General features: G+C 40.5%; 1 protein-coding gene across 1 annotated transcript in view; it reads right to left on the bottom strand.

Moving 5' to 3' along the window:
* Fkbp59 (FK506-binding protein 59kD) overlaps positions 1–17,251 on the bottom strand; it is a 53,547-nt gene that overhangs the window by 434 nt on the left and 35,862 nt on the right. The window contains exons 5-9 of the mRNA XM_067764222.1: positions 10,340–10,448; positions 10,117–10,264; positions 2,827–2,921; positions 1,203–1,313; positions 999–1,136 (exon numbers count right to left, since the gene is read on the bottom strand). Coding sequence (XP_067620323.1) covers positions 999–1,136; positions 1,203–1,313; positions 2,827–2,921; positions 10,117–10,264; positions 10,340–10,448 — 601 coding nt within the window. The remainder of the gene's footprint in view (positions 1–998; positions 1,137–1,202; positions 1,314–2,826; positions 2,922–10,116; positions 10,265–10,339; positions 10,449–17,251) is intronic.

The raw sequence follows: 17,251 nt of genomic DNA on the forward strand, positions 1-17,251 counted from the left end.
ATAGCTATAGAATTAAAGAAGCGGATTTAATCTTCGATTTCTTTCAAAGTTGACTATGGTCCTGGTTTTCAGTGCGTGTTCAAACTCCAGTTAAAGTTGACTAGAGTTTAACCCTGCCACTTCGGCTGCCTGAGCTGAGATGAGAAGGAAAATTATATGCTATCGGACAAGTGGCAAGGTTACGCTCTAGTGGACTTTAACAAGAGTTTAAACTCGAACTTAAAAATCGGGCCTAAGTCCATTTTTACGTGTAGATCAAAATTCCTTTAGTCCACTCCAGAAATTCCAGAAATCATTTATTTCTTATACAACGCATCTACCATTCGGATCTTTGCAAATATTCGGTTAGGCTTGCACTGAAATTGGCAGAAGGCCGCTTAGCCCTTAAAAATTGCCGTTCGGTCGGCGAACTCTTACGATTTAATTAAAAAAACAAAAATTTTAAGAATTGGTATGGCGAAACTATGAACTGCGGACCCCTTATAATAAAATACACAAAATAAAATTGATACACGATTAAACATTATTTAGACAGCAAGATATCCCCATCACTGATGACGTGCTACTAAGGCATCGAGTGCCGAATATCTTTTGCAATCCCTGGATTTTAGGTTTTAAATAAAGAGAGGCTGTTAATCAATTTAAGTGTTTTTTGCACTATAAAGCGGGGGGTGTCCTTTATTGCTTTTAATCTATAAAAAACATTTTTTTAAACAATTTCTTATTTGTTTAAAAATTTCGGAGTTATTTCAATTATTAAAAACAGTTGTTTTAATTTGCAATATGAGATCCCGGAACCTCAAAATCCCGGGATTTTAATAAATATGATCCCGGGATCTCGGGATGGCAAAATGGATCGGGAATCCTGGGATTCCCGGTACTCTATGCCTAATGTGCTACCCATCCCATGGGTTTATTCTGATTTCGAATTTAACTAAGCTTTGTAACAATAAACGAAAAGCATAAACACATACATACATACATATGTACTTGCATACCTCTTTATCGGCGGCAGATAATTTCTTAAACATGTTGGCATAAATCTTCCTTTCTTTTTCGTTGGCTTCTTTGATGCGGTGTTTACAAATTTGTATTTGATTAACAGCAGCTTTGTTTGTAGGCTCCAATTCGATAACCTTTCCAAAATTAGAAAATGAAATATTGAATTAAACATATTTAAACAATAATATAGCTTCAAATACCATTTCGAAATCATTAAGAGCTTCATTAAATTCATTAATAGCTAAGTTACACTGGCCACGACGGTAAAGCGCTTTGATATTTTGAGGATCTAATTTGAGAGCTTCGTTACACTAGAACAAAATTAAAATAATTAAAAATGTATTATCCTAAATGACTTTCCTATAAATATATTTACTTCATATGAAGTTACAAACTTTTTCAAACACACCCTTCATTAGAACCTTTTCGGGTAATAGTTGTTGCTTTTGTAGTAGTGATATGGCCCATCTAATAGTTGCTACCACTCATATTAAATCGTGTCCGAGATGGTCGAGCTAGTATCTTAATGGTGTTTGTAGGCCGAACGCACTCCCCTAAACCTTATCGCTGCAACAACAACAATCTACTAATTTTCATCAGTGTCCTCTAACAGGATTCCGAGGAAACTTGCAGTTTAAATAGGGTTGACGGAGATAAGGATAAGGATGGTTGGTGTCATGTGGGGACACAAGCGGGACATACATTGGGTATGTCGAGGTTTATTCTGGATAAGTAAGAGTTAAACCTATACACCATCCAGATCGAAGTTGAGCTAGAGTGACGCGAGTTGTTGTTGTTGTAGCGATAAGGTTGCTCCCCGAAGGCTTTGGGGAGTGTTGTCGATGTGATGGTCCTTTGCCGGATACAGATCCGGTACGCTCCGTTACTACAGCACCATTAAGTTGCTAGCCCGACCATCTCGGGAACGATTTAGATGGCCACATTAAGCCTTCAGGCCATCCCCTCCCTCCCCACCCTCAAGTTCAATGAGGAGCTTGGGGTCGCCAGAGCCTCGTCTGTTAGCGAAACAGGATTCGCCGTGGATAGGTGAGGTTGACAATTGGGTTTGGAGAAGCTATATATTGCGCTGGCAACCTGAAGAGTTGCGCTACACAGCCCCTTGAATCTGGTATTTTAGTCGCCTCTTACGACAGGCATACCTACCGCGGGTAAATTCTGACCCCCTAACCCGCTGGGGCGAGTCTCCGTGGGTGGTTGCTTTACGAAAGCCTATAGGTAGAAAACAAGAAAATTAAGAGATAAAAGTGTGGAATCGGACAGGAGGAGAAAGAGAAAGGACGGATGAAGACAAATAGAGACAGTGAGGGAGAGGAAATAAAATGGAGGTGGGAAAGGAAGTTAAGAATGGAGAAAGTGTTAGGGGAAAATAGGAAGGAGGGGCAGCTTGGGGAGGGATATTAAGAAAAATAGAGGGAGATTGAGAAAAGAAAATGGAGTGGAGGGGCAAAAAATCAAGTAAGAAAGGGAGAAGATACGAAGGAAATACAGGGATCAAACGGAGCGGTAAGAAGACAAACTTTTTTACAGCAGCTACAATACTTTGACAAACAGAAATATGGAATAGAAATAGAAACCTGCTTTTGAAATATTTGTATAAGTGTTTGAAAAATCTAAGATAAGCATGCAATTCATGGGATTTTGAGTTTGCATTGATTCAGGTGAAATATCAAAAGCAAATTAATACTTTTAAAATAGCCGATCAAAAAAATCTTGTAAATGCCTTGAGCTCGTATTCGAACCTAATAAAAGAGCAAAAGATCGGAAGTATTAATTTAAAAATTAATATTATATAAAAGAACTTACCGCTTGCTTTCCTTCGAAATAGTCATTTGTTTTCTGATAGCATAAAGCAATATTGCTGTTTGAAGCTATTTTTAGCTTTTTGGCAGCATCATTATCTGAAAATTATGTAAAGGGAAAAAAATTAAGTTATCATCATACAAGGTTCCGCCAGGGTTATAATGTTCACAAACAGACGGACGGACACGGACGCAAGAAAACTAAAAAGAGGTTACAGCAAACACAACTGTTGATCACTTTCTGAACCACCGTTGAGAATTTTTGATCTACTGAACGGTTGGAAATTTACGTCATATTACTGAGTAGAAATTTTTTCACTACATTCAGTTAAGGTTTTTATTCGGCTGTCTGGCAGTTCTTTGACATTTTAAAGAGTTGGTTATGAATATAATTGAGAAATTCCATATCAAAACGCAATAAATGCGCATACAATTTTTTAGGATTCTTATTAACAACTAGCTTTATCCGGGGTATTGTAACGCCCGAGATTTGTTCTTGTGCTTTGTTGATTGTAATTCCAAAAGCAAGGCGTACAGGAAACTGTAAGCGCTTTAAATTGAATGGCAAATCTGTAGGAATCCTTGGGATCCGTGATATGAGCACATCTTCACTTTTGCTTTTACCGCTGATGATTGTTGCTTCGGTTACATTCGGCATTAATTTCTAAACGCAAAGTCTGGTTCCATTGCACAATTTTGGTGGATTTAAATTTCGAAGAACCATGATTGGTGAGCCAATTTTCAAAGTTGATATATGCGCAGGCATTCCAGGTGGTTCTAAAGAGTTTAGAAATTCAATTGGATAATTCACAATTTTATCTTCATCTGTAAATGTGTCGATCGATTTATATTTCGTCACTTCACCAGGAAATTGGTTTTGAATGCGATCATTGATTTTGTTAACATGATCATTTTTGGGAGCTAAGATTGCTCGTTGGCATAGCAAAAAAAAAAAAAAAATTTTTAATTTAAAATTCTTAATTCTGAAATATGAAAAACCTTTGTCTTAATCGAGGGAACATACAGCCAAAATTTTGTGATGATTGAAGTATGGGAAACGTGTTTCCATAGGGAACACACACACAGAATTTGATTTTTATAGAAGATGTAGCTAGACTGAAGCTAACACATTTTTTTAACGGCGGCAGATTACTAAACGTCCAAAAGGCATAACATCCAAACTCAATAATGCAGTCAAACTTTAGGTGTTAAAATAACTTAAGTTTGTACGGCAGCCATAGTTCTGAAAAATCCCATTTGTAGGGAAGGTGCCACGCCCCTTTTTTCCCCATTCCACATTTTACTGGAGGTGTTAGGACTTACCGTCATATAGCTCCTTACCACTTTTCATTATCCTACCATTACTACATTCAGAGATATGCAGTATGATATATTCCATTTGTATGGAAGGTGCCACGCCCCCTTTTTCCCAATTTCACATTTTCTTGGTGGTGTTAGGGATTGACCTCATATAACTCCTTACTGAATTTCAATGTTCTAGCATGTATACCTTTAAAGTTATGCAGTACCAAATATTCCATTTGTATGGGAGGTGCCACGCCCCTTTTATATATCGAAATTATTTTTAGCCTAAAACCTTCCCGTTGATTGAGGGAACCTATAACCAAAATTTGGTGATGATTGAAGTGTGGGAAATACGTTTCCATAGCGAACATACACACACAGAATTTGATTTATATATATACTAGCCTTTACCCGCGGCCCCGTCCGCAAGGAGAAAATGAAATATGTGGGCTATTCACGTTAGCCTGCTTATAAAGTTATCTGTTTAAAATTTTTTTCTGTCTAATGCATTTTATTTTTGTAATTGAGTAAAAAAAAGAACTTTATGAGCTGATAACCTGATAGGATCCCAAAATGATAACGAAATTATCCAGAAAAAGCCACGAAATGACCCCGACGCTATCGCGGACGGATCCCAAAAACCATCCAGAAACGCCCCGGAGTGGTTCCCGAAGTAGTCCCAAAAAAACCCGAAATGACAACGACACGATTCTAGACTTATCCAGATAACCACACAGACATGATGCCTGAAGGGTACCAAATTGATCCCGAAATAGTCCCGAAAAAGTTCCGAAATTACCCTGACGGGCTTCCGGACGGAACTCAGAAACCATCCAGAAAATATCCAGGAAAGGTCCCTAAATTATCCCGACTAACTCCAGAAAAAGTTCCGAAATGGCTCCGAGGGGATCCACGATAGATCGCGAAAACCATACAGAAATGATTCGGGAAGGATTCCAAAATGATCCCGAAATAGTCCGGAATTGACCCAGATGGGATCCCGCACAGATCCAGAAATGATCCCGGAAGGGTGCAAAAACTATCCCGGAAAAGTAACAAAAAATCCCGAAATGGCTCCTACGGCATCCCGGACGGATCCAGAAATGACCTCGGAAGGGTCTCCAAATGATCCCAAAATGGTCCCGAAATGACCCTGATGGATCCGGCAAACCATCAAGAAATTATGCCGAAAGGGTCCCAAAATGATCCCAAAATAATACAGAAAAAGTCACGAAACGACCCCTAGAGGATCCCCAAATGATCCCGTATTAGCCCCGAAAAGGTCCCGAAATAACCCCGACGGGATCCTGGACAAATCCCGAAAACCATCCAGAAATGATGCCGGAAGGAATCCCAAATGATTCCGTAAAAGTCCCGCATTGATTCCGACGGGATCCCGAACGGATACCGAAAATCATCCAGAAGTGATGCCGGAAAGGTCCTCAAATGATCACCTAATAGTCCCGAAATGACCCTTAAGGGGTAATGGACGGATCCCATAAACCCTCCAGAAATGATCCCGATATATTCCCGAAGAAGTCCCGAAATGACCCTGACGGGATCTCGAACGCACCCCTAAATGACCCTGACGGGATCCCGGACAGATCCCGAAATCCATCCAGAAATGATCTTGGGAGGGACCCCAAATGATCCCGAAAAAGTCCCGCAATGATTCCGAGGGGATCCTGATCGGATACCGATAACCATCCAGAAGTGATGCCGGAAAGGTCCTCAAATGATCACCTAATACCAAAATGACCCTGACGGCATCCCGGACTGATCCCAAAATCCATCCAGAAATGATCTTGGGAAGGTCCCAAAATTATCCCGAAATAGTCTCGGAAAAGTTCAGAAATTACCCTGACGGGTTCCCGGACGAATCCTGAAAGCCAACTCTAAATGATCCCGAAAAAGTCCCGAAATGACCCTGACTGGACCCCGAAAGGATCCCGAAAACTATCCAGAAATGATGCCGGAAATGTCCTCAAATGATCACCTAATAGTTCCGAAAAGACCCTGACGGGATCCCGAACGGATCCCGACAACTATCTAGAAATGATGCCGAAAGGGCCCGCAAATGATACCGTATTAGTCGAGAAAAAGTCCCGAAATGAACCCGACGGGATGCCGGACGAATCCCAAAAACCAGCCAGAAATGATGCCGGAAGGGACACCAAATGATCCCGAAAAAGTCCCGCAATAATTCCGACGGGATCCTGAGCGGATACCGAAAACCATCCAGAAGTGATTCCGAAAAGGTCCTCAAATGATCACCTAATAGTCCCAAAATGACCCTGACGGCATCCCGGACAGATCCCGAAATCAATCCAGAAATGATCTTGGGAGGGTCCCAAAATTATCCCGAAATAGTCTGGGAAAAGTCCAGAAATTACCCTGACGGATACCGGACGAATCCTGAAAACCAATCTTAAATGATGCCGAAAAAGTCCCGAAATGACCCTGATGGGACCCGGAAAAGATCCCGAAAACTAACCAGAAATGATGCCGAAAAGGTCCTCAAATGATCTCCCAATAGTTCCGAAAAGACCCTGACGGGATCCCGAACGGATCCCGACAACTATCCAGAAATGATACCGAAAGGGCCCGCAAATGATCCCGTATTAGTCGAGAAAAAGTCCCGAGATGACCCCGACGGGATGCCGGACGAATCCCAAAAACCATCCAGAAATGATTTTGGAAGGGACCCCAATGATCCCGAAAAAGTCCCGCAATTATTCCGACGGGAATCTGAACGGATACCGAAAACCATCCAGAAGTGATGCCGGAACGGTCCTCAAATGCTCACCTAATAGTCCCAAAATGACCCTGAGGGCATCCCGGACAAATCCCGAAATCCATCCAGAAATGATCTTGGGAAGGTCCCAAAATGATCCCGAAATAGTCTCGGAAAAGTCCAGAAATTACCCTGACGGGTTCCCGGACGAATCCTGAAAGCCATCCTTAAATGATCCCGAAAAAGCCCCGAAATGACCCTGACGGGATCCCGAAAGGATTCCAAAAACTATCCAGAAATGATGCCGGAAAGGTCCTCAAATGATCCCCTAATAGTTCCGAAATGACCCGGACGAATCCCAAAAACCATCCAGAAATGATGCCGGTAGGTATCCCAAATGATCCCGAAATAATCCCGAAATGACCTCGTCGGCATCCCGGATGGATACCGAAAATTATCCAGAAATGATGCCGGAAAGGTCCACAAATTATCCCCTAATAGTCCCGAAATTACCCTGATGGGATCCCGGACGGATCCCGAAAACCATCCAGAAATGATGCCGGAAGAGCCCCCAAATGATCCCGAAAAAGTCCCCAAATGACCCCGACGAGATCCCGCACGGATCCCGAAAACCATCCAGAAATGATGCCGGAAGAGCCCCAAATGATCCCGAAAAAGTCCCCAAATGACCCCGACATACTCCAGAAAAGGTTCCGAAATGGCTCCGAGGGAATCAACGACGGATCGCGAAAACCATACAGAAATGATTCCGGAAGGATCCCAAAATGATCCCGAAATAGTCCGGAAATGACCCAGATGGGATCCCGCACAGATCCAGAAATGATCCCGGAAGGGTCCAAAAACTATCCCGGAAAAGTAACAAAAAATCCCGAAATGGCTCCTACGGCATCCCGGACGGATCCAGAAATGATCTCGGAAGGGTCCCCAAATGATCCCAAAATGGTCCCGAAATGACCCTGATGGATCCGGCAAACCATCAAGAAATTATGCCGGAAGGGTCCCCAAATGATCCCGAAATAAAACAGAAAAAGTCACGAAACGACCTCTAGAGGATCCCCAAATGATCCCGTATTAGCCCCAAAAAAGTCCCAAAATGACCCTGACGGGATCCCGAAAGGATTCCGAAAACAATACAGAAATGATGCCGGAAAGGTCCTCAAATGATCCCCTAATAGTCCCGAAATGACCGTGACGGGATCCCGACAACTATCCAGAAATGATGCCGAAAGGGTCCGCAAATGATCCCGTATTAGTCGAAAAAAAGTCCCGAAAGGACTACGACGGGATCCCGGACGAATCCCAAAAACCATCCAGAAATGATGCCGGTAGGTATCCCAAATGATCCCGAAATAGTCCCGAAATGACCTCGTCGGCATCCCGGACGGATCCCGAAAATTATCCAGAAATGATGCCGGAAAGGTTCCCAAATGATCCCCTAATAGTCCCGAAATTACCCTAATGGGATCCCGGACGGATCCCGAAAACCATTCAGAAATGATGCCGAAAGGGTTCCCAAATGATCCCGTATTAGTCGCGAAAAAGTCCCGAAATGACCCCGACGGGATCCCGGACGGATCCCGAAAACCATCCAGAAATGATGCCGAAAGGGTTCCCAAATGATCCCGTATTAGTCGCGAAAAAGTCCCGAAATGACCCCGACGGGATCCCGGACGGATCCCGAAAACCATTCAGAAATGATGCCGGAAGAGCCCCCAAATGATCCCGAAAAAGTCCCCAAATGACGCCGACGATATCCCGGACGGATCCCGAAAACCATCCAGAAATGATGCCGGAAGAGCCCTCAAATGATCCCGAAAAAGTCCCCATATGACCCCGACGAGATTCCGCACGGATCCCGAAAACCATCCAGAAATGATGCCGGAAGGGTCCCCAAATGATCGCGAAATAGTCCCGAAATGATTCCGGAATAGTCCCGAAAATGTTCCAAAATAACCCCGACGGGATCCCGGACGGATCCCGTAAACTATACAGAAATGATCCCGGAAGGGTCCCAAAATGATCCCGAAATAGTCCCGAAAAAGTCCCGAAATTACCCCGGCGTAATCCCGGACCGATCCCGAAAACCATCCAGAAATGATCCCGGAAGGGTCTCGATATGACCCTTACGGGATTACAAATAAAGTGAAGCTAATTATAAAACCATGTTAATAAGGCAGCAGTCGCATTGGAGCGAATAAAAAGTTAGATAGAAACATACAGGTAAAGCTAATAAAAGCGTGCTAATAAAAACAATTGATGGAGGGCGGATGGCGGGAGTAGAGGAGAGGACCACTGATCGTTCCTCCAAAATTGTCTAGATCTCGTTCTGTATGTACCAGATACCAAAAACTATTGATTTAGGAGAAAATTTAGATTCAGTTATAACAATTTATGGATTTTACACCAGAGGGGGAGATAAAGGGGGGCGGGCGGAGGGTGTCACTGCTTACTTTGTAAGCCCTCGACTTATTTGACCCCTTGAGTCTGTGATATTGGTGAAGGCCAGTATACGTAAAGTTATAATGTGTAAAAATTATGAAAAATAATTTCTCGAAGGGTCGTGGGACCCCCACCCCTCTTTCCATGTTCGAAAAAAATTTCGCTAGTAGACTACTGTCTGTGTCCCAAATTTCATCAAAATCCGTGTAGCCATTCTGGCGTGATTCAGTCGCAAAGACGAAAAAATATAATAATTAAATTATAACTGTTCCTAGGGGGCGGGGACCACGCCCCTTTTGAAAAATATATAGCTAGTAGATCCTTCTAGACTATTGGCTATATGTGTGCAAAATTTCATCCAAATCGGTCCAGCCGTTCTTGCGTTATTGAGTCACAAAGACAAACGTCTGGACAAACATCCAAACATCCAAACATCCAAACATCCAAACATCCAAACATCCAAACATCCAAACATCTAAACATCCAAACATCCAAACATCCAAACATCTTAACATCCAAACTTTGCCATTTATAATATATATTAGATATATGTATATATAGATATCTCCCAGACTGTTTATAAAAATTATAGGAATAATTTATCTAACTTGCTTAAAATTCCGATTAGAAATTTGGATTTGTACTGAGACTAACTTTTTTTTATTACAATTTTTCAAATTTCTCGAAAGTGTTCGATTGTAATTATTGCGTTTTGATTTGTAGCTCCTCAATTTGTCCTCTTAGTACTATGGTAAAGTGTAAAAAACATACTTTTATGATTCAAAAACAACTTACCAATTTCGGATATAATATCCGTGCTCTTTTTATACATTTTTAAGGCCAAACTGAAATTTTGTTTTAAGAAATATTTTGTTCCTTTAGTTTTATACAATTCAGATTGCTTAAGTCTTTCATCATCAGTTAATTTCCATTCTTCTACACCCTAATACAGTTTTATACAATGAAACATAAATTGGTATCTTTAAATTTATATTCTATAGCAAATACATGCACATACCTTTTCGCAATCAATCAAATTAACTATATACTCAACGGTGGCATTAGGTGGAATGTTAAACTCTTGTTTTCCTTTACTTCCGAAAGCATATTTTCCTTGAATTTTCAATCTGTTAAAAGTAATTGACATATTTAAAGTAAAATTGCAAATTTAGTGGTGTAGACAAACAATTTTCCAGCAAAAAAAAAGAAAGGACGGGCTGTGTCGAAGACCTCTCGCCTTCCATGAATAGAGCGTACAATAATCTGATGTATGGGAGATATAGGCCACAGTGGTCCCATTCGGTTGGTTCTGACAAATGTCTAATCGAACACCAACACATACAAGCTTACCGAATTTCATCAAGATATCTCAAATTTTAGTGACTTGCGTTCAAACAGACAGGCGGACATGGCTTAATCAACTCAGCTTGTCATCCTGATCATTTCGGTATACTTATTGTTTCGCCTATATCTTCTCCTTACGGAAAACAATTTCCGAAAACGAGGAAAATAGCTATAAAAATAAGAAAAGATTAAATTGATTTTGCGCCAGAGAAATGCTTCCCTTAATCTAGGCAAACAATTTTCTTAAAAATTCAGATGTTTTTTCTTGGTTATTGGAATAATTTTCTTGACAATGGAGAAAATTGTATGGATTTCTATTACAGATGCTATTACAGATCTAGAGAAAGAGGAGTAGAGGAAGATAAGTAAAAAGAGGATGTGTGAGAGGAAAGAAAGTGGGAGTAGGAAAATGAGATAAAACTGTAGAAACTGCGATTGAAAGATATGAAGGAGGGGAAGACCAAAAAAAAAAAAGATGTACACGCTTAAGAAGAAAAATGGAAGATAGAGTTGAAAAGAGTGCGATAGAGAATGAAGAAGAGAAGCTACGCACACATTTTAAATGCAGGCAAACCAATATTATATTGAACTGCAGAGATCTCATTATTCGTATGCATTGAAAGCGTGTTTTTATTGTTAAAAGGTACAGTACTGTTTATTATTTAAGGGCATGGCTTTATGCAGATTTAATTGGCGGGTAGCGGGTAATCCCTTCCAAGGGAGGGAGTACTCCGGGCAAGTGAAAACGATTCGCGCAGAACACCTTTCTGGAGTGTTTGTGTGTACAACAAAATCATCGAAATTGCAACAGCCACATTAAAATTTAAATTTTTTTTCAAATAGCTCCTGACAAAAGTAACAGGTCGGGGCTGAATTTAGTATGAGAGGTGTAATGTACCATGTCGGTTCGCTAGATGTTATAGCTCCAATGCAATGTTATACGGGCGTGCATGCTAGTTGGACCTGGTCTAAGCTCTTCGGCTGGGGTGGATACTTGTATAACTATTCACACTGCATACATACATAAACATAATTTTCATGCACTTGATTTTCTTCTTATATAAAATCCTAATATAAACAACAGCAAATTACACATCGTATAATAATCACAGACAACACAGAATACCAGTTAAGCGGACGGACGCATAGAAAATTGTTTCCTACGGGGAACGTAAATTGTAGCGAAACGAGACGACAACAGAACGACAAGAAGGGCACTGCATCATGGAGACTCAGATGTTATTAAGTCTCCGCTCTCTCCCTTCCCAACCATTATACGAGAGTACAACACCTCTCCCGTCCCAACCTAATATAACAATCAGCGCCTGAGATCACATAGTTTTATATCACTTTACACTTTATTCATTGTATATTTTTGGAATTCAATATCGTTACATACGAAATAGTTTTATTTATAACAAGAGAAATTTGTTTATACTATCTCTAGTCTAAGTTCTTCGAACATTTAAATAATTCAACATTTAGGTGTACACGAAATCGCAAACCCAAATCATAAACAAAAGTTACTTTACGAACGCTAAGCGAGAATAAAATCATTTATAGCACTTTCAAATAAGTGTGTCTGGGGTACATGCATGTGTGCATATAATCACCAATTATAAATTCACTGGTTTTGTTTTTTTCTTGTGTTACGTACCTTGTTTAATCCGCGATGATGGCCCGTTGTTTGCGCAAACACCTGGTCCTCTATGGAAATTCGCTGATGGTAGATAATGAGTAGATATATATTCCCGCTTTTACAATCCGCTCGTTAGACACTTTACATATTTAAACATTTAGGTACAATTATGAATGAATTTACGAATGAATTTACGAATGAATGTAAGAATGACCTCTAATTTAGAGGCGAGTTTTGTACTAGGCTTTAAACATACTACGCAATGCGCTTTTACTTTATAAAAAAATGAATAAGTTTATGAAAGAAATTTATATGTTAAATTGTGCACATGCATATAAAATAGGAAATGATTTCAGAAAAAAAAAAATTGTTCCAAATGCCGAGATTCACGTATGTCCCAAATTTGTATCGCCGGTGAGTTTGGTTGTATCCCTGATCAAAGCAGCTTCCACAGTATGCCAATGAGCAGAAATATATATATATATATACTTCCTCTGGTGTGCTTAACCCGTTGCATAAAGGTTATGAAAAAGATTACTGGTGAGCCGAACGAGACCATCACTTTTAGCGGAAGTTAAATTGTCGCCAATCCTCTTCCAGTACAATCTCGCATCAGTCAGCGCAAACCAGGCAACAATATGATGCCGTTAAAATTTAGCTGATTGGGAGCCACTAATTAATTCAGCGGAGCACCCTCACAATGCTGTTGCTATAATAGCCTAAAATTTCACCATTCTTTATTGCACTTTTCTTTTACGATTTATAGAAGTTAATCGACTTCATATAAGGTTCCATCAGTTACACAAACGAATAGTGTTTTCTTTTAATTGTTCATTTAGAAATTTCCGCTTTTACGAAAATACTTCTGAATTTTCATCTATCTCGATCAACGTCTCGAACAAAAATCCCCGAGTCTCCCAAAAAAACCGTTCGCCTCGCTCGTTTTAAAATAAAGACGCTATCACAGTTCAGTGGAGTCAAATGCGTTCTCGTAGTGATAGTCATATTACTTTATATGTTCGGACTTTTGAGGAAACATAATTAAATTGGCAGTACAGTGAAGGCAAATGCTACAGTACAGGCAAAAATAAATAGTTACAACCCAGATATAATATTTGCACACATCACAAAAACAAATTCAAAATCAAAGCTTGCTTAAGTTTTTGAATTTGAGAAAATGGGTGCTACCATTAAAAGGTGAACCCCTACAGAGTCCTTCTAGGTCCTTTCCATAATCCGTGGTGTTTTAAATTGCCTGAATGCCTTTGCAGTGGAATGTACCGAGTAATTTTCCGGCTTCGTCTTCCAGTATGTAGTATGACGTCCCTTGCTTACTCCGAACCCGCGCCTTGAGAAACGTAGGAGCTAATTTGGCATTGAAATTTTTATTTTGATTGCTCTGAGCGAAATTTCTACGCAACACCAATTGACCTCAAGTTATAGGTTTTCTCGTTTGTCTTGTATGATTTTTGTATACCAGTACGCACATTGTCACGAATCAGGGAAAGGGTGTTATGTCTTTGTTCCAAGTTTTTGATACGACCTTCTTCTAGAATACCAATATTACGCAGTAATTTGTAACTGTCACCGTGTGTCATCATGTGTTGCCCGAAGACAGCAAAATATGGATTAGTTGATGTCGACTGGTGAATTGAATTCCGCAAGGCACAATTGATGCTACTCAAGTGCTGATCCCATTCACGCTGATCACCTTTGATGTAAGCGCGAAGGGCTGCATTTATAGAGCGATTGACGAGCAGAGTACGCAGCGGTACACACATGCTTTATGCCACATTTTGTCAAAAAGGCCTCAAACTCACCAGATTTGAACTGGCTGCCATTATCGCTTACCAGAACTTCTGGTACGCCAAATACTCAAATACGTCAAATACGTCAAACATATGTTCCTTAAGAAAGTTGACAATAGGTGTCGTTGTGAACTTTTTCAAGGGGCAAAGAATAGTAAATTTGGATAATTGGTCAAGAACTATCAAAATACCTATATTTCCGTTCTTTGACCTTGGAAAAGGGCCAATCAAATCTATAAAGTCTTTGAAAAATGCGTTCCGTCGGTACAAATTTTCGCATCGGAGGTCTCAGTGTTTTTGTCGGATGCTTTGTAGTCTTACACGTGACACATTTTTCTACGTAATCACGCACAGAGCGCAAAAGCCCTGGCCAAAAGAAAAATCGTCTAACACGCTCAACGGTCTTCGCTATGCCACCATGTGAGCTCGTGGGGTGGTCGTGCGCGCTGCGTAAAATATCATCTCTCAAGCTTTCAGGAACAACGAGCTTCCAAGGCGACTCCTGCTGTTCTACATCTCCTGTATAGTATTCCGTACGGTGATATATGAAGTTTTCCCGAACTTCAAAATCAGGGTACTTCTCTTTATTTACTAAGATCTTGTTTCGAAGATCCGCGTAGTTCGACTCACTAAAAGCTGAGGAAGAAAGGTCAATGATAGGTACATAGTCTGCATTTAAATCGGCTATGTTGACTTCGAACGCTCGCGAAAGAGCATCCGGTACTACATTATTAGTGCCTTTACGGTGTTCAATACTAAACTTGAATGCTTGCAGCTTAAGAGCCCATCGTGCTAACCGACCGCTTAGATCTGATTGATTCATCAGCCATCGTAAACTCGCATGATCTGTTATTATTTTGAACTCTTGTCCTTCCACGTACGACCGAAATTTCTTCACAGCTAAAACTGCTGCCAAACATTCTTGCTCAGTGACAGAATAGTTCCGCTGGGCCTTGTTCAATTTTTGAGACATATAAGCGATGGGAACTTCGTCTTCATTCTCATTCAACTGTGCGAGTACTGCTCCTACTCCGTTTTGGCTTGCGTCGCACTGTATAATAAACGGTTTTGTAAAATCAGGGTTAGCTAGAAACGGTGCTGACGTTAGTCGCTGTTTCAGTATGTCAAAAGATTATTGTGCTTGGTCGGTCCAATCAAAGGATTTATTCTTTTTGAGCAGTTCAGTCAGCGGTTGAGTTACGTCAGGAAAGTATGCTATAAAGCGTCGATACCAGCCTGCCATTAATAAGAAGCGGCGCAGCTGTCGCAATGATTGAGGTTGTGGAAAATCTACTATAGCCGAAACTTTTGATGGGTCTACTCTAAGTGTTCCATTACCCACAAGGTATCTTAGATATTTTACTTCTTTTAAACAAAATTTACTCTTGCCGACATTTATAGTAAGCCCTGCCTTACGTATCAATAATGCAACTTCTTGTAATAACTCAACATGCGATGCAAAAAATTCTGAGACTATTAGAAGATCGTCCAAATACACAAATACCCGTTCTTTCAGGTTGTACGGAATTACCTTATCCATCAAGCGACACATCGTTTGGGGAGCGTTGCACAACCCAAACGGCATCACTTTAAATTGATACAGAGGATGATTGGGAACTGTAAAAGCTGTCAATACGCGCGACTTGACCTCTGGAATCTGCCAGAATGCGTCTTTTAGATCCAAACTAGTAATAAATTCCGCACGAGGTAACCGGCTCAAAATACCGTCTATATGAGGTAATGGATACGCGTCTTTACGTGTTACTTCGTTAACTTTACGACTGTGTAAGCATAATCTAACCTTTCATGGTTTTCTCACAAGCACTACAGGTGAAGACCAAGCACTGCTTAACTCTTCAATTACTCCTAGTTTTAACATGCGCTCAATTTCTACTCCCATCAATTTTTGAATGGCTGGTGAGACAGGAAAATGTCTTTGCTTTATTGGCTTAGCAGTTCCTACGTCTATCTCATGTTCTACCAATGTAGTTTTCCCTAACCCATTTTCCTCATAGGATGGAAAGCAACTAATTGCCGCATTGAGTTTACGTTGTTGTTCAACTGTCAGATCGTGAAGGTTTTCATTAACATTTGGTAAGAAAGTTTCGCTTATTATATGAGGAGCTAGCTGGAACGTTTGCCAAAAATTTACTCCTAAGTATACGTCTTGTGACAAACTGGATATGATATAGAATTCTACGGGTTTTGTATCTTGCTTGTAAGTAGTCATTAACTCAACAACACCTTCTACATTTTGCCTTGTACCGTCTGCGGTTCGTGCAAAAGTTGTCAGTGGTTTAAATCCCAACTCATATTTCTTATTTATTACTTCCTCAGCTAATTTTCCCCCTATACAATTTATTGAAGCCCCAGAGTCTAATAACCCAAGCATGTTGAAGTTCATAATACGAATAGCTGCATATGGTCTAACATCTCCTGGCTTACAAATGATGCTCGATAATAATTGGTTACGTTTAACACCTATCTCTTTCCAAAAGTCTTTAGCTCTAAGTGCTGAACGCGTATGCTTAAAAATCTGTTCGCGCCTAGTTTTATATTCCTTAAGACGTTCATGAAAAGGTTTGATAGGATGTACTCGTGGTAAATCCGATAATCTTTTGTCACATTTGGTAGTCTTAAAACTTGTACTAATTCTAGCTCTGCGCTTGCAGAGGTTTCGGATGTTTGCGGCTGTTGTTGCAAACATCCCGTAGCGCGTTTCCCGACTTGTTGCAATTTGGACAAGTTGGTAAAAAGAATGCTATTAATCCGCACCCATAACAAAACACACGCCGCAGCTTAATGCATTGTTTGTAATTGTGTCCCCCCTCGTCACAATTCCAACACTTCCTATTGGCTAAATCTGATACTGCTGATATTTCATCGGAAGCGTTGTTAACTTCCTCATTAATATCCACGTGTTCGACTTCCGAAATTTGTCTGCCTGGAACTCGAAATTGCTTAAAAGGAACTTTTTGTGCACCTTGCACAGTGTCAAAGAAATTTTCGCGTCTTAGGCTAGCACGACGTAAATCGTTGAGTGATGTAATGTCGAAATGTAATAATTCTAATCGCACATCAGGTTTGAGATTTTGTATTAAAGTTTCCACGAGCTCTCTTTCAGACAACGGAGTGCTTG

The sequence above is a fragment of the Eurosta solidaginis genome, chromosome 2 (assembly GCF_040869045.1).
Source record: "Eurosta solidaginis isolate ZX-2024a chromosome 2, ASM4086904v1, whole genome shotgun sequence".
NCBI classification, from domain to species: domain Eukaryota; kingdom Metazoa; phylum Arthropoda; class Insecta; order Diptera; family Tephritidae; genus Eurosta; species Eurosta solidaginis.